The sequence below is a fragment of the Danio rerio genome, chromosome 16, assembly GCF_052040795.2.
Source record: "Danio rerio strain M-AB ecotype USA chromosome 16, GRCz13ab, whole genome shotgun sequence".
NCBI lineage: Eukaryota > Metazoa > Chordata > Actinopteri > Cypriniformes > Danionidae > Danio > Danio rerio.
Window position 1 is genome coordinate 9,227,229 of NC_141036.1, and position 22,412 is coordinate 9,249,640.

The 22,412-nt window shown below is 36.8% G+C and overlaps 1 protein-coding gene across 32 annotated transcripts in view; it reads right to left on the bottom strand.

Moving 5' to 3' along the window:
• triob (trio Rho guanine nucleotide exchange factor b) overlaps positions 1 to 22,412 on the bottom strand; it is a 251,202-nt gene that overhangs the window by 132,698 nt on the left and 96,092 nt on the right. For all 32 annotated transcript variants that reach the window (XR_015510907.1, XR_015510906.1, XR_015510893.1 and 29 more), the window contains 3 exons: positions 8,796 to 8,987; positions 6,141 to 6,272; positions 4,069 to 4,299 (listed from right to left, as the gene is read on the bottom strand). Coding sequence is in view for 12 of the 32 variants with exons in the window: in XM_087286536.1 (XP_087142662.1) it covers positions 4,069 to 4,299; positions 6,141 to 6,272; positions 8,796 to 8,987 (555 nt within the window). In the remaining 20 variants the exon portion in view is untranslated. The remainder of the gene's footprint in view (positions 1 to 4,068; positions 4,300 to 6,140; positions 6,273 to 8,795; positions 8,988 to 22,412) is intronic.

Consider the following 22,412-nt stretch of genomic DNA (forward strand, 5'->3'; position numbering starts at 1 on the left):
ATAATCATCATCATCATAATAATAAATGTTATTATTATCATCATTATTATTATTATTATTATTATTATTAATAATAATATTATTATTATTGATTAGAAAAGTTGTGCTGCTTAATATTTGTAAGAACACTTCTTCTAGAAACAATTATTTAAAGAACAGCATTAAATTGAAACCTAAAACTTCTGTAAAGTTGTAAAATATATGTTTTTTATCAACTGCTGTTGTATAAAGAACAACTTTATTAATTTGTCTTTTGACAAAGAGCAAGAAAAAAAAGAAGAAAATCACTGCTAGTAGAAAGCAAAATTTAGCAGGAACAGCCATGTGTGGGGTGATACTTGTAAGAAGTGGGTGAGAGTGAACTGAAAAAAAAAAATAAATAAAAATCTGTCCCGCACAGATGTCTACCGCAGTGTCCTGACACTTCATACATTCTGCATTTCTCATTCTACATTTCTCATTTAGTGATATGTTTAGTATAGTATTTATTCTAGACTTGATTTAATACCAACAAAAGAAAATTAAAGGAAAATAAATAATTTTATGCATTTTAACAGTATTTCAAGGTAGAAATAATAACTGATCTAACTTTATTAAAAAAATAATTTTTACACTAATTATGTAAAGCAGGGGTGCCAAACTGTACATTTTAATTCCAACCCTGCTTCAACACAACTGTAGGTTTCAAACAAAACTGAAGGACTCGATTATTTTGATCAGGTGTGTTTAAATAGGGGTTAAATGTAACTGTACAGACCTGTGGCCCTCCATGAGTTTGACAACTGTAATGTAAATGCATGAATACCTCTGAATCAATCATTTGAGCATCTCTTTTACTGTTAATGCTGATCCTCCCATTCTTCAGGTTTTTATCAGAGTAAAAAATCCAGTGCAAGTCGCAAACTCAAAGAAACTCAGCTTACAATTGTTTTTTTTCTTTCTTTAAATCAACATGTTCTTGCACTGTAACATATAGGTGGAATGCATTTAACAATGTCAAAACACTCATATGTAACAGTGTAAAGTGAAAGTGCACATTAGTGGAAGAATTAAAAAAAGTGTTGCTTTTAACATTGACCAACAACATGGACTAAATTAAAACTGTAAGACTGAATATACCAACTTGAGAATAACTTTGTTTTATATTATAAATGATAGATTATAAACATGGCTTGACATTGACTTTTTTGATTCCCAGCCACTGGGGCAAGTAGATTTCTAACGTTACTAGCCACTTGAAATGTTCACAAGCCACAATTTTGTTGCTTGGAGAATATATTTTGTATTAATAAATGTGACTTTGACATGCTAAAATGACTTGATTTAGATGCTGTGTTGTCCACATGCCTTCTCATTTATTTCACAGTTTGTGTGAGTTGTGTGTGAGCTTGCTCACTGTGCATGAGCAAATGGGTTGTGTTGCATTGCAGTTGGTTTTTATTTCACATGGCTTTTTTAGATCTGAAAATTAAGGATTTACCAAATTTATCTGACCACACCAAAAAGAAATAATTATTTCTTAGCCACACATTTTAAATGTGTCAAAACAAGCAAATTTATAGCTGTATATAATATAAACTATATTAACAAAATAAGGGCCTACTCGCACTATGCCATCTGTACCGTGCCCAGGCCCGTTTCCCGGATCGTTTGAGAAGTGTGAGTGCGCTGAATCGGGCTCAAGCACGGTTCACTTGGCCGACCCTGGCCCGGTTGGAAGAGGTGTGCCTGAGCGCGGTTCACTTGGGCTTTGGCGTGGTACGCTTGTGTGTGAGTGCAAAATGCGCCAAAGCCCGAAACTGAAAGCGAAACGTGACTTTTAAGGGACTGTTTCATATGGATTTATTAATCATTCTTACTGTTCAGTGAACGCAAACTGCCGTCGTTTATTAAAGACGCAAACTCCTCATTTCATGACAGCTGCGCGGCTTCAGCAGACCTCCTCATTCCTTCAGCACGAGAACTTTATGATTGTTTATGAGTGCCAAAAGTGGCGGATCTGTTCGGCGAAATAACTGACTGCGTGTCCCCGCATCCCTAAGGACTATTTGACGGCATATCAAACGACTGAAACGATATAACTAGAGAAATCTCCACTGTGCTGCTGAGTGAGAGAGCGCTTCTCACTGAACAGCCAAGCAGCGATGACGTAAGCGTGCCGAAGCCCGTTTGTGGTGTGAGCGCGGGCCGTCGGGGGAGACGGGAGGGGGGACAAGCGTGCTTTGACCCGGTTCGAGGCAACTGTACCTAGTGTGAGTACGGCCTAACTGTAAGCAAAAGAAAGCAGGTAAAAACATACCACGAGTGATAATGAAAGGATGATCACATGCCTGAGAATAATTAAAACGAAAGCAGAACCAATCGCACCAGTCGCTTTTTTAACAGTCGCGCGCATTACATCACCTGAGCGAGTAATCATCCTCTCATAAGGTATTTCACCTTAATTTGCTTGCGCGAACACAGTTATTTATGTCAGTCGTGCTGCTTCACGATTTTAAGATCAAATTTGCATGCATTTTGTGCCATGCTTATTGTCGAACCCTGCTTTAAGAAAACTACAATGTAAAAATGATTTCCAACCTGCCAAAGTGGCTAGTGGGAGCGGCTGTTTTACCCACCAAAGCTGAAATCTACCCGCATTTGGCGGGTTGGCGGGTGTTAATGTAAAGCCCTGATTATAAGGCTATTTATTGTATCCTGGTGTATAGTGTTTTTAAATGGTATTTAAAGGGTCACGAAACACCAAAACACATTTTTTGAGCTGTTGACAGTCGTATTTGTATCCCACACTGCTAAAAACACTATTAGGACACCTATATTTCACTAAAAAGTGTAAATTGGTTGTTTTTGCGTTATTTCAAGCAAATTCGTACTTCCGGTTTGAAACGAATTTTTGAAGCTGCGTCACAGTCATGACATAATAGCGTGTATTCCAGCGTGCAGACTGGGCGTCTGTGCCAGAGTGAGTCTTATTACGTCTTACAGTGTGTTGCATTAATGCATGAGTAAGGCTTGGTTCAAACCAATCAGCGCGCTCTATTGTGCAACTTCATTAATATTCATTACTGTCACAGTGTTTAGACGACGTTGTGTTGGCAAAACAAGCGTGAGGTGTTGCTTTTATAGTTTACTGCAGTTAAGTTTTGTTTTCATTTTCTCTCTGTGAAAGCTCATCTGGAGTCACGTGTGGATTAACAGTGTACGCGACGCTCGACAACAATAACTTGCGTGTCTAAGGAGGATTATTGTTTACCTGAGAGCTGTTCTCATCTGCAAACGCTGAGATCCAGATTCGCTTGTAGTATTCTCTTATTAAAGACGCGGCTCTAGTTGCTGGTGATTGTCCTGTCTCTACAGATTTGGTAAGTGAGCGACCAGTGCTCTTTGTTTATTCAGTTTGTTCGTATCGAACTAAGTTAACTATTGAGTGTAAACATGTTAGCACCACAACCAAACTTTAACCTCGTGTAGGGTTTTCGCCACATTTTGTGACCGGAATAACACACGCGGCTTTCTGACGCTACCTGCCGTGTGCATCTATGTTTCCGGGAAATGCGGAAGGTTTTTTTCTCTCATTCGCCGTGCGGTATCAAACATTGCATGAAAAATACACGCTTAGAGCAGTTCCTTGAATCAAATATCTTGTTTGTCGCGAGGGACATGAATGAATTCCCTGAATGAAAGAGCCAGTAACTGCCAGTTAACTGCAGTTAAAGTCCAACATTTAATAATTTGGCAAATAATTTAACTACAGATGTCCATGTAGGTTAAACACCTTCACTTTCTCCTGTGTCTGTATTTTGACTCTGAAACTCGCACGTGCCCAAATAGACACTCCCACACCCTCCCACTTTAGTTCCTCCGACACTCCCCCTAAACAGAGCTGGACACGCCCACTTTTCTGACTTTTTCCAAAGTAGAGGTGTGAAAAGAGGTTTCATGGCCCTTTAAGTGTATTTTTGTTTCCAATGTAAACTGAATCAAACCAAAAACCTTGACCAGAGAACCATAATACAAACCGAATCATCAATTTTGTGAACATCCCACCCATTTTAAAAATTGTCTGACCTGCTGAACGTCCTGTTGGAAGACGCAAAGCTGCAGCCGTTGGTGGAGACGGAGTTTGCGGTGTTGCCAGATGTTCTCCAACTGCCTCTGGTGATGCAGAACCTCATGAATGATATCCAGAACGTGATGAACAGCCTTGGAGTAGTTAGCCGAGGAAGTCAGCGAATCAGCACTGCCCGGGGTCAAAGGGCGCTGGAGCTTATCTAGCAGGGCTTTGCCATCCTGACTTACCTGAGGATAAACACATAACACACACATCAAGATATGTTTTGAAGACGAAATTCCTACTTTGATTAAATAACTAAAATATATACCATAAAAGGATACATGATGCAGGCTGCAGGGATGTTTTAAATTGGCCACAATTCTCTCTGTGAAATCTTATTTTGACATATATTTTGGGAAAATGCTTTGAAAGAAAACTCAACATTACACTCAAATTTGCTACCCTTTCATTATATTGGTGGCCGTTCTTGCCTCATTGACTACCATTATAATGAAGTGTTTTTAATGAAAAGTCATGACACCATATTAGGGCTGCACGATTCTGGCTAAAATGTGAATCGTGATTTTTTTTTGCTAAAAATCTAGATCACAATTTCCTCACGATTCTTTAGATGTAAAATAAAGGTTAATATGAGTTGGCTATTTTTATTGTTAATTCTCAAACATATCGTCACTTTGGAATTATAAGGTTCTATCTGCGTTCTGAATTGTTACACCTGACTCAGGGATGTAACAGTGAGGGAGACGACAAGGTGAAGTATAACCAAAAAGAAGATTTATTTAACTTAATTGAAATAATATAATCAAAATATCAGTATCAGCATGTTTAATCATTGTGAAATGCAAGTGTATGGATGGAGTGAATGTTGTCAGGGATAGTGTATGGATGCGAAACAAAACATAATGCCCAAATTGGAGCGCAGCTCTGGCCAACTGCCAAGTGAATGGACAGCGGCCCTGACAAGCTCTCTGTCTGGGTTTAATTAAGGGCGCTGACCAGCATCAGGTGCGCTAAAGGCACGCCCCCAATCTAGAATCAAACAAAACACATCTGTGTCTGCGTCTGAAACCGCCTACTACTCAGTAGGTACTGCATTTGAATTTAAACGTACTACTCGGCTGTTAGAAAAGTACGTTCTATAGAATATGAATGTGAAAAGTATGAATGGAATTCGGACGTACGACATACGCCATTTTGTCATGGTCACGTGACCCACCTGCGTCAGTTGCGTCGCCTCACTTCCATTCATGAATTCTCTCACGGGGCATTATGGGATAGCGCAGCGTGCATGGGATGAGCACTTCAGAATCTCGCTGGAAGTAGTAAGTCATCCGGGTACTTCTCGCCTACTGATTTTCGAATTCTATGAATTCGGACATACTACTCGGCTCACATATGGATTTTAGCGTACTATATAGTATGGAAGTATGCCGTTTCAGATATTGATCTTCAAAGTTTTTGTAATCCATAAAACAAACAGTATGTGTGCAACATTCGTTTTTTAAAAAACGTCTTAAAAATGTAAACAATAAGTTGTCATTCAATAAGAATGTCAATAACTTAATTTTGACAAAACTGCCAGATAAAACCTTACAATTCTAAAGTTACGACATGATAAAACAACAATAATAATATTAGGCCTAGGTGTAGGTTTACTGTTGCCTAAAATGCTAAATTTTGTACAGTCATTATGGTGGACTTGAACAGACTTTCAATATGTCCTGGTTGTTAATTCACAGTAAAATTATGACATCTGAATACAACTATTCATAGTTATAAAGTTTAAAAAAAAATTATGTTTAAGACATGTGCTTGTCAATTGTCATTGACAATGAAGGAGCCATTTGTTTATTTAATTTAAAGGTTTGTGTTTGTGTCTTGATTTCTTTTAATTTGGAGATTTGCACCCCCTGCAGGCCAGAGGAAGCTAAAAAAGGCCTGGGTGTGGCCTACTGGAGAAGGGCCTGCTGGAAGCACATGGTCTTTAGACCTTACCTTTAGTTTTTGATGGCCAAAATCATTTGATTTTGTTTATATTCTTGTAATGAACATGAGAGATTCGTACTTCAGAATAAGCAGCAGTGATGTGTTCATAGAGACCCTGGTGGTGGTGAATGGTGTCTTCCAGGTCCTGTAGCTCAGAAGGAAGTTCACCTTCTCCACAGGCCTTACACCACGAGTCCATGTTGCTCATATACTAGAAAACAGACAATAATATTCTGTTATTGATTATCTTAAAAAGGGCAATATACATTTGTGTTCTTTTACTCTATACATGAATAATTATACAATAAGTCAATCTAAAAATGCTGTTAGAAGGCCAACTCTAAAACAATTTGTAAATTTTTTGTCTATGATGCTGGCAACAGATAATAAGTGGACAAAAAGAGAAAGATACAGTAAAGAAAGATCAAATGAATGGATTTCATTCATCTATAAGCAGAAAACAATCATATCAGCACTAAATACTCTATGGAAATGTACTGAACAACAACCAAACAATGACAAACAATCAAAACACAAGGTAAACATCCCTGCTATTTGCAGATTTAATTCTGGAGGAATAAAATGAATACTAATAATGACATTCTCATAAACATGTTTATGTTTAACTGACCATGTCCCCAAAAACATAGTAAAACATAGTATTATCTCCCATAGTGTGCGAATGACCAGAATTACCCAAGAGTGAAATACATTATTTATTTTAAATTAAATGATGTTCTCTTTTCAAAATAAAATAAGAAAAATGGAAGAAGTTGAATGATTATGGCTCGATGTGTTTTGGAAAAAGAATGTCATATGGACACTCGCCTTAACCCTAGAAAACTGTGTTATTATGTGTTATTATAAGTATGAGGTTGGACAGCTTGTTTAACATGAATAGTACGAATACTTAATGTTTTTTAGAATCCTAATGTATGCATTTCCATTAGATTCCATTTGGTTTAAAACCAAATGTAATCCAAATCTTTGTCAAAACCAGTATGTCATTGTTTAAAATCTAAGAAGGCCTACGGCTGCATGCATACACACACACATACTTGTATAAATGTTTTATGAGGACTCTCCACAGTTGTCATGTATTTTATACTGTAAACTGCTTTTTAAACTCAACTCTCACAAGAAACCTCTTGCAAATTTTAACCCCAACCCTAACCCTGTTAAGTATAATTTTTAAGCATTTTGAATTACAAGGACATGCCTTATCTTAAAGGGATAGTTCACCCAAAATGTAAAAGTTACTCGCCATTTACTCATCCTCAAGTGACTTCATGACTTTATGAGTTTCTATTTTCTGTTGAACACTAATGAAGATATTTCGAAAAATTTAAGAAACCTGTAACCATTGACTTCCACAGTAGGCAAAACAAATACTATAAGTCAGTAGTTACAGGTTTTCATCTTTTTTTTGTTCTTTTTTTTTGTAAAAAAAAAAAAAAAGAAACTCTAACAAGTTTGTGACAAGTAAAAAGATTGTAAATTATGACAGAATGTCAGTTTTGGGTAAACTGTCCCTTTAATAGAGTGCAACTAGGCCAGGGCTGCTCAATCCTGTTCCTGGAGATCTAGGCTGTTTCTCAATTCCAAGAACGCAGAGAATGGACTTGCGTTCTTGTGGAGACCGGTCTAGCCAGGTATCCTCGGAAGAACGAACTCAGGAGATCGCGAGGGCAGAGAATGCGTCCTTTGAGAAATGGGATGCTGCGTTCTTCCTGATGGTCATGTGACCTTCACGCGTTTTAAATGGAAATTATTTAAACATTACAGCCTTCATACAACGATTTATTGTTTCCCCCCTCTTCAAAATATATACTTTGCATAAAAACATTATATACTCTGCACAATATAAATAAAACAAATTTTAATACGAATTTCAGCAAACAAACACCCTTAATGTGTTTATTCCTTTATTAAGATATTCATGTTAATGTTTACTTTCACCGTTTCATTTAGGGAAAGTCCTTAGGTAAATAAGTGATATCTCTGAACTTTAATAATAAATCTAAATAAAATGCAGCGCTTCCCACCTCCAGTCGCAATGACTTCTGGGACTTCCAGAGCAAGTTTGGTGCTCAAGTCTGCATCAGTGCGTCCTCGATATCAAGATCACATCCGGGAAGTTTCACGCGTCCTCCGTACTTGCGGTCTTGAGTATTGGAACTGAACTTAGGCAGCTGATGATGACGTTGCACGAGAACACGCGGACGCAAGACCGCTGAAGAACGCATATTGAGAAACAGCCCTACCTTCCTGCAAAACACAGCTCTCACCCTGATCAAACACACCTGAACCAATTAATTAGGTCCTGAACAGCACTTGATAATTACAGGCAGGTGTGTTTGAAATGGGTAGCAACTGAAATCTACAGGAAAGTAGATCTCCAGGAACAGGGTTGAGCACCCCTGAACTAGGCAATACCCATGTCATTACACAAATTTGTGTCCTTATAAACCATAGAAACAAGTCAAATTAACACAATTATTTCTAATTTGAAAGCTGTTATCACACCTATATAGAATAAATATAATTTTACTCAAAACCATACCTAAAACATCCAGTAAATCAACCAGAGAATTTATCTCTTATCTTTTCACCACAGCTTTAATTTTATAGATTTTATCTCATAACTCTCATTATTAATCATTTGAAAAACATTATCCATTTGTTTGTTTGTTCATCCAGTGTATCAGAAGATATGGTAACACATGAGCCTCACCTGGTCAGTTTTCTGGTGGAAGTTGGCAGACATTTCCAACAGTGTACTTCTCTCGTCCAGTGCAGCGGCGAATGCTTTCCACTCTTGCTCCAGCTGACCAGAGATCTGCTGAATCTGCTGGGTCGCATAGTGACCTGACTCCAGCAGCCTGTTCCCCACTGACATAATCCGACTGATGTTCACGTACACATTCTGCAAGACACCAAAAACAAAGGTATGTATTTACTAGGGATGTCTCGATCAGGTTTTTTTGCCCTCGAGTCGGAATCATTTGATTTTGAGAATCTACCAATCCTGAAACCCGATCTGATACATCTATAATACATGAAAACAATAATTTAAAAAAAAAGAGTGAAGAAACAGATCCAGGATGTTCCTTATTTTTTTATTTAATTCACCTTATTTTAACATTCAACAACTCTGTTAATAAAACAGAACAGTTCTGTAAGGTAGCATTAACAATCAAGTAATAAATAACAAATTCTTCACTTTTGGATTTTAGTGCTAAAAAAAAAAATCGAATATAATAATAGATAGCACGATTAGAGTCCTGATCGGGAGGTAACGTCTGATTCTGATCGAGTCTGAAACCGCGTGATCGGGTCCGATTTCCGATAAGGTGATCGAATCTAGACATCCGTAGTATTTACTGCATCACTGAATGCTTCTTTTGTAAAGTATGTGATATCGGCATAGCAAAAAAAACAAACAATACAATGCTACAGATCTTAAAATGCTTTTTTTAATATATTATTGACAACACAGTTGACGAATTGCTGAAATGACATGCTATTTCCACAAACCATTAAAATAAAAGCATATACTATTAATCAACATTAATTAATTCATTTTCTTTTCGGCTTAGTCCCTTTATTAATCGGAGGTTGACACAGCTGAATGAACCGCCAATTTATCCAGCACATGTTTTACACATCAGATGCCCTTCCACCTGCAACCCATCTCTGGGAAACTTCCATACACACTCATACACTACGGACAATTTAGCCTACCCAATTCACCTATATACCGCATGTCTTTGGACTGTGGGGGAAACCGGAGCACCCGGAAGAAAACCTACGCGAATGCAGGGAGAACATGCAAACTCCACACAAAAACGCCAACTGACCCAACCGAGGCTCGAACCAGCGACATTGTTGCTGTGAGGCGACAGCACTACCTACTGCATAGCCTCTATTAATCAAAAGAAAATTAATAATCATTATTACAATATAAAAAAACAAAACAAGTGTCATTTTTCATATATAAAATGTTTATAGTTTATATAAACTATAGTTTATACTAAAGTTTATAGTTTTCTGATTGAAGTAATGGGCAAAATATTAATATTTGGCATAAACAACAACATGGATACATTCAATAGTTAATGTTAAAATAATTAAAATTCTCAATTGAAATAAGTTTGTTGTATTTGTTTATTTATATTAAAAGATACTTTCTGATTTATTGTTTTCTATATAGGGCGAGGCAGTGGCGCAGTAGGTAGTGCTGTCGCCTTACAGCAAGAAGCTCGCTGGGTCGCTGGTTTGAACCTCGGCTCATTTGGCGTTTCTGTGTGGAGTTTGCATGTTCTCCCTGCCTTCGCGTGGGTTTCCTCCGGGTGCTCCGGTTTCCCCCACAGTCCAAAGATGTGCGGTACAGGTGAATTGGGTTGGCTAAATTGTATGAGCGTGTGTGGGGATGTTTCCCAGAGATGGGTTGCGGCTGGAAGGGTATCCGCTGCGTAAAAACTTGCTGGATAAGTTGGCGGTTCATTCCGCTGTGGCGACCCCGGATTAATAAATGGACTAAGCCGACAAGAAAATGAATGAATGAATGTTTTCTATATAGTAGTTTGTCGTTTTCAACATATTTCAAAGACTTTAAGTCAGAAGTTATAAATTTTAGCCAATTACATTCACTTTTTTTGCATACATACAATTTACAACAAAAATATTAAAATCCTACAATGTGACATTTTAATTTATTATGTTCAACAAGTTAGTTAGTAATTTTCAGCTAATTCTTTTCATTTAGAAGTTACAAGAAGTGATTTTTGCCAGCTTAGTTCCCTTTTTGCACGTTCAACTTACAGTAAAATACCATTGACAATAAAAATATATAAAACATACAAAATATTTAACTTTATAAGGCCTAAAAAAGCTCCACCTTATTTCATTATAACCTAAAGTGTGGGTTACACCTGCTAAAACAATCAGAGAAAATATCTGTTTTCATGATCAGTAATTACGGATAGAAATCGCTCATACTAATATGCTTTACATACTTTACAGCGTGTGTTCTGTAATATTATGGGAGTGTCTGAAGTGAATGTGTGTTCTTAAGGGAACTAAAGTCTAGTGCATGAGAGCGGCAGAGCTCTGGTTACCATGCTGTTTTCTCACATGGGGCTAATTACACAGCCCAGAGGCATTCAAAAGGGTACAGGATCAATACACAGAGAGCTGTCAGATGAAAACCTGATGGGGGTTTGGCATCGGCCTGTGTGCAATAATAAACTCCAGCAGTAATGCCCGTGCACGTGAAAACCTGGAGCAATAACAGTCACATGCATATGCAAACGCACAAACAACCTAGTTCTAACAAACTTCAATAAGCAACGGGTGCAACATTTAATGGTGACTAATTCAATCCTTTTTAATTAATAATACTGTAAGTCTACCAATTTTAGAAGCTTATGTTCTGTATGTGTATCAGCATATTTGCAAATATCAAACTTAAATTTTTCAAATACAAAAACTTTAACAAAACAGTTTAGAACAATAAATATTTGTATGTGTATTTAGGAACATTCTGTATTGAAAATATGACTTAAGGACTCCCACTATACTTATTTTTAACTGTCTTTGCCTGCTAAATTATAAATTCAGCTTCAATTATTATGAACTTATCAAACTTTATGTTGCTTATAAAAAAAAATCTATTTATTTGTTATACAAAGTTTAACTTTGTACATATTTTAGCCAGTTTGACTGATGTGAGGGGCGAGGCAGTGGCGCAGTAGGTAGTGCTGTCGCCTCACAGCAAGAAGGTCGCTGGGTCACTGGTTCGAACCTCGGGTCAGTTGGTGTTTCTGTGTGGAGTTTGCATGTTCTCCCTGCCTTCGTGTGGGTTTCCTCGGGATGCTCCGGTTTCCCCCACAGTCCAACAACATGCGGTACAGGTGAATTGGGTAGGCTAAATTGTCCGTAGTGTATGTGTGTGTTTGTGAATGTGTGTGTGGATGAATCCAAGAGATGGGTTGCGGCTGGAAGGGCATCCGCTGCGTAAAAACTTGCTGGATAAGTTGGCGGTTCATTCCGCTGTGGCGACCCCGGATTAATAAAGGGACTAAGCCGACAAGAAAATGAATGAATGACTATTGTGAGTTAAGATGACTAGAAGTTAAATTGATTCATCTAAAAAATTTTATTTAATTCATAAATTTTAATTTAATTCTACAATGAAGTTGAAATTAACATTTGCATTAAAGATTTACACCCACTAGTCACTTCATTTGGTACACCTGTCCAACTGATTGTTAATGCAAATTTCTACTCAGCCAATCACATGGCAGCAACTCAATGCATTTGGGCATGTACAAATTGTCAAGACGATCTGCTTCAGTTCAAACCGAGCATCAGAATGGGGGAAAGGGTGATTTTGAACGTGGCATAGTTGTTGGTGCCAGACGAGCTGGTCTAAGTATTTCAGAAACGGCTGATCTACTGGTATTTTCACGCACATCCATCTCTAGAGTTTACAGAAAATGATCTGAAAAAGAGAGAATTTCCAGTGAACGGCAGTTCTGTGGGCGCAAATGCCTTGCTAATGCCAGAGGTCAGAAGAGAATGGCCAGACCGATTCAAGCTGATAGAAAGGCAACAGTAACTCAAATAACCACTTTTTACAACTGAGGTATGCAGAAGAGCATCTCTGAACGCACAACACGTCCAACCTTGAGGCAGATGGGCTACAGCAGCAGAAGACCACACCAGGTGCCACTCCTGTCAGCTAAGAACAGGAAACTGAGGCTACAGTTCACACAGGCTCACCAAAATTAAACAATAGAAGACTGGAAAAATGTTGCCTGGTTTGATGAGTCTCGATTTCTGCTGCGACATTCGAGTGGTAGGGTCAGAATTTGGCATCAACAACAGGATGAATCCATCCTGCCTTGTATCAACAGTTCAGGCTGGTGGTGGTGGTGTAATAGTGGCTACTTCTGAAAGCTACTTCCAGCAGGATAACGTACCATGTCATAAAGTGCAAATCATCTTAGATGGTTTCTTGAACATCACAATGAGTTCAGTGTACTCAAATGGCCTCCACAGTCACCAGAACTTAATCCAATAGAGCACCTTTGGGATGTGCTGGAACAGGATATTTGCATCATGGATGTGCAGCCGACAAATCTGCAGCAACTGCATAATGCTATCATGTCAATACGGACCAAAATCTCTGAGGAATATTTCCAGTACCTTGTAGAATCTATGCCATTAAGGATTAAGGCAGTTTTAAAGGCAAAAAGAGGTCCAACCTGGTACTAGCAAGGTAAATAAAGTGTCCGGTGAGTGTATTTTTCTGCATTATTTGTCATTTCAGTTCAAATAAATTCTGTCTTTCCCTACAATCTGGTCAACCTTGTAAAAAAAAAAAAAAAAAAAAAAACATTGACTCAGTGAGTGAAGTACAGTAGCAACGGTTTCTGCTGTTCTGACGTCAGCTGCAGATGTGAATGAATGGCGCAAAAAAGTAGTTCCTCATACAAAAGTGTTTTTAGACTCTGTTTGATTTTCTTTTTAATATACACGAGTATGCTGTCAAACTGTTGTATAAACACAATATCACACTCGTAGCAGTATGATATGGCTGTATATCGTCACTTGTGGCACACTAAGGCCAACGCATGCCTCCCACCATTGCCAATATACAGTGCCGTGTGTGTGTGTGTGTGTGTGTGTGTGTGTGTGTGTGTGTGTGTGTGTGTGTGTGTGTGTGTGTGTGTGTGTGTGTGTGTGTGTGTATACACACACACACACACACACACACAGTAAAATTTACGAACAAACAAAACAAACAAACAAAAAAATTACTAATTTACTAACAAAAAAATTAAGTTGAATGGTGCTAAAATTTCTTAGTTTGTTTAAATCCAGCCTATATAAAATTTTGCAACCACTTACCTTAAAAATTTTTTGTCAATCCAATGAATCTTTTTTTTTCCAGAGTATATGAATGCATGTGTTTCAATGCTAAAAGTGCCATCTGAAACAAGTTTTTTTCAGCCTCCTACTTTTACTCTAAATGCAACAAAAAGAACATATTGTTTCTCATAAAAGTAAAATGACCAAAACTACAGTGCACACAGGAGCCAGAGGAAAATGCTAATTTAAGAAGAAAATGACAAATGGCATCTAAACTCTTCATATCAACACTGAAATAGGTATGGTGAGCCCATATGCTAAACATAAACATACTGTATAACACACATAAAGAATTCTACAAACACACTGAATCTGCTGTCAAATAGAAATTCAAAGATGACCATTTTCTAAATAATCCCGCCTGCAGATGTAGATAAGACAAAGTCAGAGTACAAATAGGATCACTGTATAGCACTCACCCTGAGCTTGCTTTCAGGGCTGCCTGAATAAGATAGTCACGCACCAGTAAACACAAATCCCCACCATTATGTATCGCAGACCTTGTGGATCACAATGTGGAAACAATAAAGAATTTCTGGTATCTAATTTCCATGTAAATCAAAGCAATGTCAGTAACCAGTCAGTAAGGCTAAACGCAAGCCAAATTTAATAGGTGCCAATGTCATGTCAATGACCAACGTGTTATTAGCAAAACATGCTAATACATGGACTTTTACATGGAGGGAATTTCAAATAAATGACTTCATAAAATTGATGCTAAAGCTTTGCCTTGTATAACTACATTACTTCATTGTAGAACTACATAAATTTAGTTTAGTTTTTTGTTTGTTTACAGGGTCAATGCACGTTAATAAACATTACTGTAAAATGTGCCAGAATTAGCCAAAAATGGCTATTTTTCATCTGTAGACCCGTTACAGAATGTTAAAAAGTCACACCGAAAATAGAAGCAAAGCATTAAACATTAAATAAATTTTCATATAAAAAATACAATTAAAAAGTAAAAAACAAGAACAGACTCATGGCAGCAGAAGAGGACAAAAAGCCAAACAGTACAAATGTGTCAAGAATACAGTACTAATAGCGTGGCTAACTTTAACTTTTACTGCTGCTACAGTTTTATGCATACAGTAGCTATATTTGTATAGAAATAACTTTTGCAGTTCCATCAGACATTATCTGATGTATAAAAAGAAACGAAAAGAAAAAAAGAAAGGACACTGAAATGTCAAGTCACTTGGGTACAGACTAAGGAAGCGCTCTACCTGTATTTACACAGCTCACATTACAGGACCTCAACGCAGCCAAGACACACATACCACAGGACAAAAGCCTTCCTCGTATAAAAAAACCACTTTATAGCAGTACAGGAGTCTGCAGTCTTCTCAAACAGTAAGTCTTGCGCAACGACAGTCTACCCTACACTCCTAAAGACACATTGAAAGAGATATTTCACCCAAAACTAAAACTTCTGTCAATTGTTTACTCATTCTTTACTTGTTTCAAACATGTTTGACCGTTTCTATTTTATTGCGCAAAAAGAAGATATTTTTAAGAAATCTGGAAACCATTGACTTTAATACACAGTAAAAAATAAATAATAAATAAAAAATTGGGTTCCACACAATCGATACATGTTGGGACAACATAAAGGAGTTAAGCTGACTAATAAGTTTTTACAAGTGAACAAAATGGATTGACCATAAAACAATTAAGTTAGCAAAATAAACTCAAGCACTGTGTTATTTCAGCTTCCAGGAGGCACAGGATGTCAACATGACGTCAGATTGACGTTGTACCCCAATGACATGAGGATGTTGCATTTTGTTGTATCTGTTTGACATCCAGGGCGAGGCAGTGGCGCAGAAGGTAGTGCTGTCGCCTCACAGCAAGAAGGTCGCTGGTTCGAACCTCGGCTCAGTTGGCGTTTCTGTGTGGAGTTTGCATGTTCTCCCTGCCTTCGTGTGGGTTTTCTCCGGGTGCTCCGGTTTCCCCCACAGTCCAAAGATATGCTGCAGGTGAATTGGGTAGGTGTCCGTACTAGTGTATGAGTGTGTGTGTGGATGTTTCCCAGAGATGGGTTGCGGCTGGAAGGGCATCCGCTGCGTAAAAACTTGCTGGATAAGTTGGCGGTTCATTCCGCTGTGGTGACCCTGAATTAATAAAGGGACTAAGCCGACAAGAAAATTAATGAATGAATGAATGTTTGACGTCCAAACCCAAGTCTGGCCGACATTTAGGTCCAAATTCCAACCTAAAACCAACCAAATATCAATGTCTAAAGCCTGATTTATACTTCTAATTCATACACATCAAGTGCACGCGTATGCTCCGGCGCAGCCTGCGCACGGTCAGATAGCCCTTGTCGTGGCTGATGCCAAAACTGCCGACACCTTTCAAAAAATATAACTACACAATGCAACGACCCATAGGAGCTCTGTAATTGGTCGGTTTGGGTAGCTGTGATGAGTGTGGGTGGTGCTGAAAGCTGCGAGCCCGATGTAGCAAATTTTCGAGTCTTGTGTTTTCGAGTCGAGTCTCGTGAAGGAGCTCTAGATGGAAACTTTTGTTTTGTGTTTACCTTATGATTAAAGTTGTTGCACTTGCTGCTAAATGAGTTTAGCTAATTGTACATTAAGTTGGCGTTCAAAAACAAAACAAAACACACAAGGCAGTAGCCATGGGTCACGCCAATCATTCGTCGCAGAAGTATAAACCAGCCTTAATGATGTTACAGTTTGACATTGTGTGGATGTTACCAATATAACGTCTATATACAATAAAACGTTGCCATACCTGACGAATAAATGTCAGTATTTGACATTGGTTTAAGATGTTGGCACAATGTTGGATTTTGGTCACTTTCCAACCCGACCATATAACAATGTCATTTGATGATGTTATTAGACAGCAAAATATCATTGGCCTTAGAAGCTGACTAGACATTGAATTTTGGTCACTTGACGTCACAATCTAAATCTAACCTAATAATTACGTCTTATGACGTTGTGTGACTGCTGGGCTCATTTTAAATAAGTATATAGCATAAACAGCAAACATCATTTTTTAGAGTATTGTTTGTCTGTTTTTTTCCTATTATAAAAGCCAGACGTTACAACATAGGCCTGTGCGATTAATCGAAATTAAATCACAATTTGAAACTTGAAATTTGAAACTACCCCTTTAAAACACAGGGTTATTATTATTATTATTATTATTATTATTATTACGCAATATCCCTTTACTCTTTCTAAATGCAGAACAATCACGAAATGCCTGGAACATTATATATCCCTCTGGAAACCACTGGGACTAATCAATACACCAGCATGATTGGAGATTACCCAGCCATATGTAAAAAAATAAAATAAAATAAAAAGCCAGAAGGGTGTTTTCCACATGTTGCCTTTCTTAAGAGAGTAGGGGCTGAGTTAATTTACAACTCGACAAGCGCAATGTTCCGCTCTGGTGACATTACTCCTGGAACTCCATGACATAGCTGCTTAAGCGTGTCTTTTATGAACAGTTACAACTCAGCCCTCAGTTTGCAATGCACTGCTCATTGACGTCTCCATGAATCGCATATTGAACTGCTGTCAATGAATGTGGCAAATGTAATAATATCTGCAGGCAATTCAATTGGATTCCTTTTTCGTTGGGGTGAGCTACGTACCAGCACTAATTATTATTGATTATTTAAAAACTGAACTAAAAGGTTTTTAGAAGTCTGTTTTCAGTTATCTTAACGTCAGAGAAAAGTCATTCCGGTTTAAGGGTGTTTAAAGGATCCACTCAATGTGTGCATTATTCCCTTTATCAAGCAATAACAAGAACATTAATAAGTTAGTGTATAATCCATCAGCTGTTTTCGTTTCTGTCAGCTTTGCATTTAAGATATAATAAACTATTACGGCTTAGAACCGTAATAGTTTAATTTTTAAGTTTTCGTCTAATTTTTAGTGTCTAATTTTTTGTGTATAATTTTTATGCTTTGTTGCATGTTTGTTCATGCGGTTATCCGCAGGACTCCTGCTAAAAAGGTTATATGTACATATATTTGGATACAAGAAAATTAAGTTTATAGAAGTTTTAGAATATTTATCCACACACAAAAGAAACAGTGATACATTAAAGTCCTTTAAGATTGGAGGACTCAACCCCTGCGAGATTGATTGAAGGCGTTTTCTCCATATTTTGTTCAATTGAGTGAGGCACGGCTTCAGGTCTGATCATCATCATCAATAAAATAATCATCAATGTCACATTTGTATTTACGAAAATCTAATACAATGTCCTGCTTGGGATTATCCGCTTGTTAAGTGGTGACGTGTTGGTGACGTATGTAATACCGGGTTTCCGGGTTCAAGCCGCCACTCATTTGAATTTGGAAAATATTCTTTTATGATCACTTTTTATTTATCACACACATTAAAGGGAATTTTATATATGTACACAACAATCTCTGGGCTTGCTGCATCACAAAAAATTTAATTTGAACAATTTATAAAAAAATTAATTACTTTCTGGCCATTGGATATTAGGCATGGAGGTATATATATTGCGATCGTGATTTTCAAAAGTATTATAACGCTTTGTTAACGTTTATTATTACCATTTCATGAGTCTTCCCATACTGAGAGTGCTTGGACCTGGAAGTCGCTTCGTGAGACGTCACACTTAACAAGCGGACTGTGTTTATTGTTTACTGAAAAAGGGAAATTTCGTTTTAGACACAGGATTGCTGACTTGCCGCAGCCATGGCACTAATATTAAATTTTTGACTGTAGCCCTACATATAAAACGTTTTTACAGAGCAAAAAAAAAGTTATTTTAATAGTTATTAATAATTTGTTCAATAATCCGTTAAAGTTAAAACGAATACACTCTCAGCATACACTTTCAAACCACTGAGCCAACATGTCGCCCAAATTGCACCCCAGATTTGTATTTTTTTTTACACAATGTGCACAAAGTGTATTCAAAACCATGTTCTTCTCCACATGACACATTTAGTTTTATTTATTAAACATGGGGGGCCAAAAGTTTCATCGTTTACGTGTTTAATTCTATTCATGCCTGATATCAGACAGGAAGTAAGGCTCCTATGACTTCCTGAGGAGGTGGCTGCAGTGCCCTCGGCTGCCCAGCAGTCAGGCTAATCCAAAGCAAACAGTTGACAAAGCATTTCATCCACAATGTGAGAAGGGGTGAGCTGAACCTGTGATTTTAGCACACTCAGCCAAAACTAACACACTAACAAAGGGCCGACAAAGAGCAAGATAACAACCTAGTCAAAACATCCTAGTTACTGGTAAAGGGTTGTAACCTTTAAAACGATTTTTATGTTGAAAGTTTAAGAACAAAGCATAAGTCTAATATTTGACTTATTATATATATATATATATATATATATATATATATATATATATATATATATATATATATATATATATATATATATATATATATATATATATATATAATTTTTTTTTAATTATTTATAAAATATTCAACCTATTATATGTATATTTATTTTCAAAACTACAGCACACGATTTATGGTTTGTCAAATAATCACAAACTTCCATACTATTTTTTTTGTGTGTGTGTATCCAGAGCTACAATATCTTGCTTCCATTTCTAATTTGATTGTTTTCATAATTTTTGTATATTTTAAAACTTATTTAGAATACATATTTACATAATTTTAATAATAAATGTATATAGTGATTATGGCAGAAATAAAATAATAATAATAATAATAATAATAATCATCCTTACAATAACAATAGGGCTTCAGTGCTCGAACCCCTCATAATAATGATAACAACAACAACTATTACTATTATTATTATTGTTGCTGTTGTCGTTATTATTGTTGTTGCTGTTGTTAAGGGTTTTTGAATCCCTTTTATATTATTTAATATAATGACTACTATTTAAGGCGAAGACCTCATGAACATTTAATAATTTAAAAGACCTCTGGATTCACAAACATTTAGTTAATCTCAAATTAGTATATATATATATATATATATATATATATATATATATATATATATATATATATATATATATATATATATATATATATATATATATACATATATATATATATATATATATATATATATATATATATATACACACACACATACATGCATGCATACATGCATACATACATACATACTCACTGGCCACTTTATTAGATAAACCTGTCTAACTGCTCGTTAATGCGAATGTCTAATCAGCCAATAACATGACAGCAACTCAATGCATGTATGCATGTGGACATGGTCAACACGATCTGCTGCAGTTCAACCCGAGCATCAGAATGGGGAAGAAAGATGAAGTGACTTTGAACGTGGAATGGTTGTTGATGCCAGACGGGCTGGTCTGAGCAATTCAGAAACTGCTGATCTACTGGGATTTTCACGCACAACCATCTCTAGGGTTTACAGAAAATGGTCCTAAAAAAAATTAAATAGAAATAAAAAAATATCCAGTGAGCGGCAGATCTGTGAGCGCAATTGAGAATGGCCAGACCGATTCAAGCGGATAGAAAGGCAAGAGTAACTCGAATAACCACTTATTACAAGGGAGAAATGCAGAAGAGCATCTCTGAACGCATAACATGTCCAACCTTGTGGCAAATGGGCTACAGCAACAGAAGACCACACCGAGTGCCACTCCTGTCAGCTAAGAACAAGAAACTGAGGCTACAATTCGCACAGGCCCACCAACATTGGACACTAGAAGACTGGAAAAATGTTGCCTGGTCTGATGAGTCTCGATTTCTGCTGTGACATTCGCATGGTAGGGTCAGAACTTGGCATCAACAGCATGAAAGCATGGATCCATCCTGCATACTGGTTAAGGCTGGTGGTGATAGTGTAATGGTGTGGGGAGCATTTTCTTGGCACACTTTGGACCCATTAGTACATATGGAGCGTCGTGTCAACGCCACAGCCAACCTAAATATTGATGCTGACCATGTCCATCTCTTTATGACCACAGTGTATCCATCTTTTGATGGCTACTTCCAGCAGGATAACACATCATGTCAAAAAAGCACAAATAGTCTCAGACTTTTTTCTTGAACATGACAACGAGTTCCCTGTACTCAAATGGCCTCCACAGTCACCAGATCTCAACCCAATACAGCATCTATGCCATGAAGGATTAAGGTAGTTCTGAAGGCATAAGCGGGTCCAACTTGGTACTAGATGGTGTACCTAATATATTATTGTTTTTTTATGTGCATTTTCAAACTCTCTTCTCAAGTTTGATTCCATTATTTGCATAGAACAAACACAAAAACAGATGCTACATTCCAAAGAAAAATGATCAAAACTAATATGTAGAGTTAATATGCTGCTGCTGCAATAATAATAATAATAATAATAATAATAATAATAATAATGTCATTAATCAATTTAATTGAAATTCACTTTAATTTAAGTATGTTTTAAAATCTTTGTATTAATGTTATTAAAACTCAACCATCAGGTAGCCTAAAATAATCAAAAACTAATGGATAAGAACGCACAAAGCCTGAAATTAACTGAGCTGAACAATGACACTTCTGACTACTTCTGTGGAGCAGCTGAAATGTATTTCGTAACAGATCAATTTTGCAACATCACGTTGTCACTGAAGTGAATCAATGTAACTGACTGAGCCAAATAATAACTTTTGGTCTTCTGTAGACCTACTTTCAAAACTGATACAGTTTGACACAGTTATTTTCTTACATTTTTTTCTGACTCCATTTCATTGAAATTAAATCATGTTTTACTTATGCAGACATATATGTTAAGGCATTTTTGTTAATGTTTCAGGGCCCAATAAAGTGTATAAAAGTACGAAGTTTTCGACAAATCTGTACTGAAATGTCAAAAATGTCTATTTCATTTTAGTGCTATTAAGCAGGTTCTTATTAGTAAATTCTACATTAGTAAATGTTGTACATTTTTATTCATTTTTAGTTTATCTAAGTCAATTTATTAAGTAACATTAACTACAGTAATTGTAAAGTGTGTCCCACTATTCTTAATGAGTTAAAATGGGAACACACTGTATTGGCCATTTGCATGCAGAGGTCACGCTGCACGTAGACACTTCTGATTGGCTGAACAGCAGTTCTGTTTAGATATGGATGGGCAGATGGCAGATGAGATCATAGAGATGGAAAATCTGTGATTGATGCCATGCAGTTTTTTTTTTCTGGTGAAACTCTGTGCCTTTGAAACCTACTGGGGGTGATTAACAAGTCTGCAGTGGTCACATATATAAATCACACACACAAGGATGATGTCCTAGTCACTATTCTCCAGTGGCATTACATACTCTCCAAATATACTGAAAATAAAATAAAATATTAATTTAAAAATTAAATAAAATAAATGTAATAATTAAATTAAATATATAAAATTAAATTAAATAAAAAAATA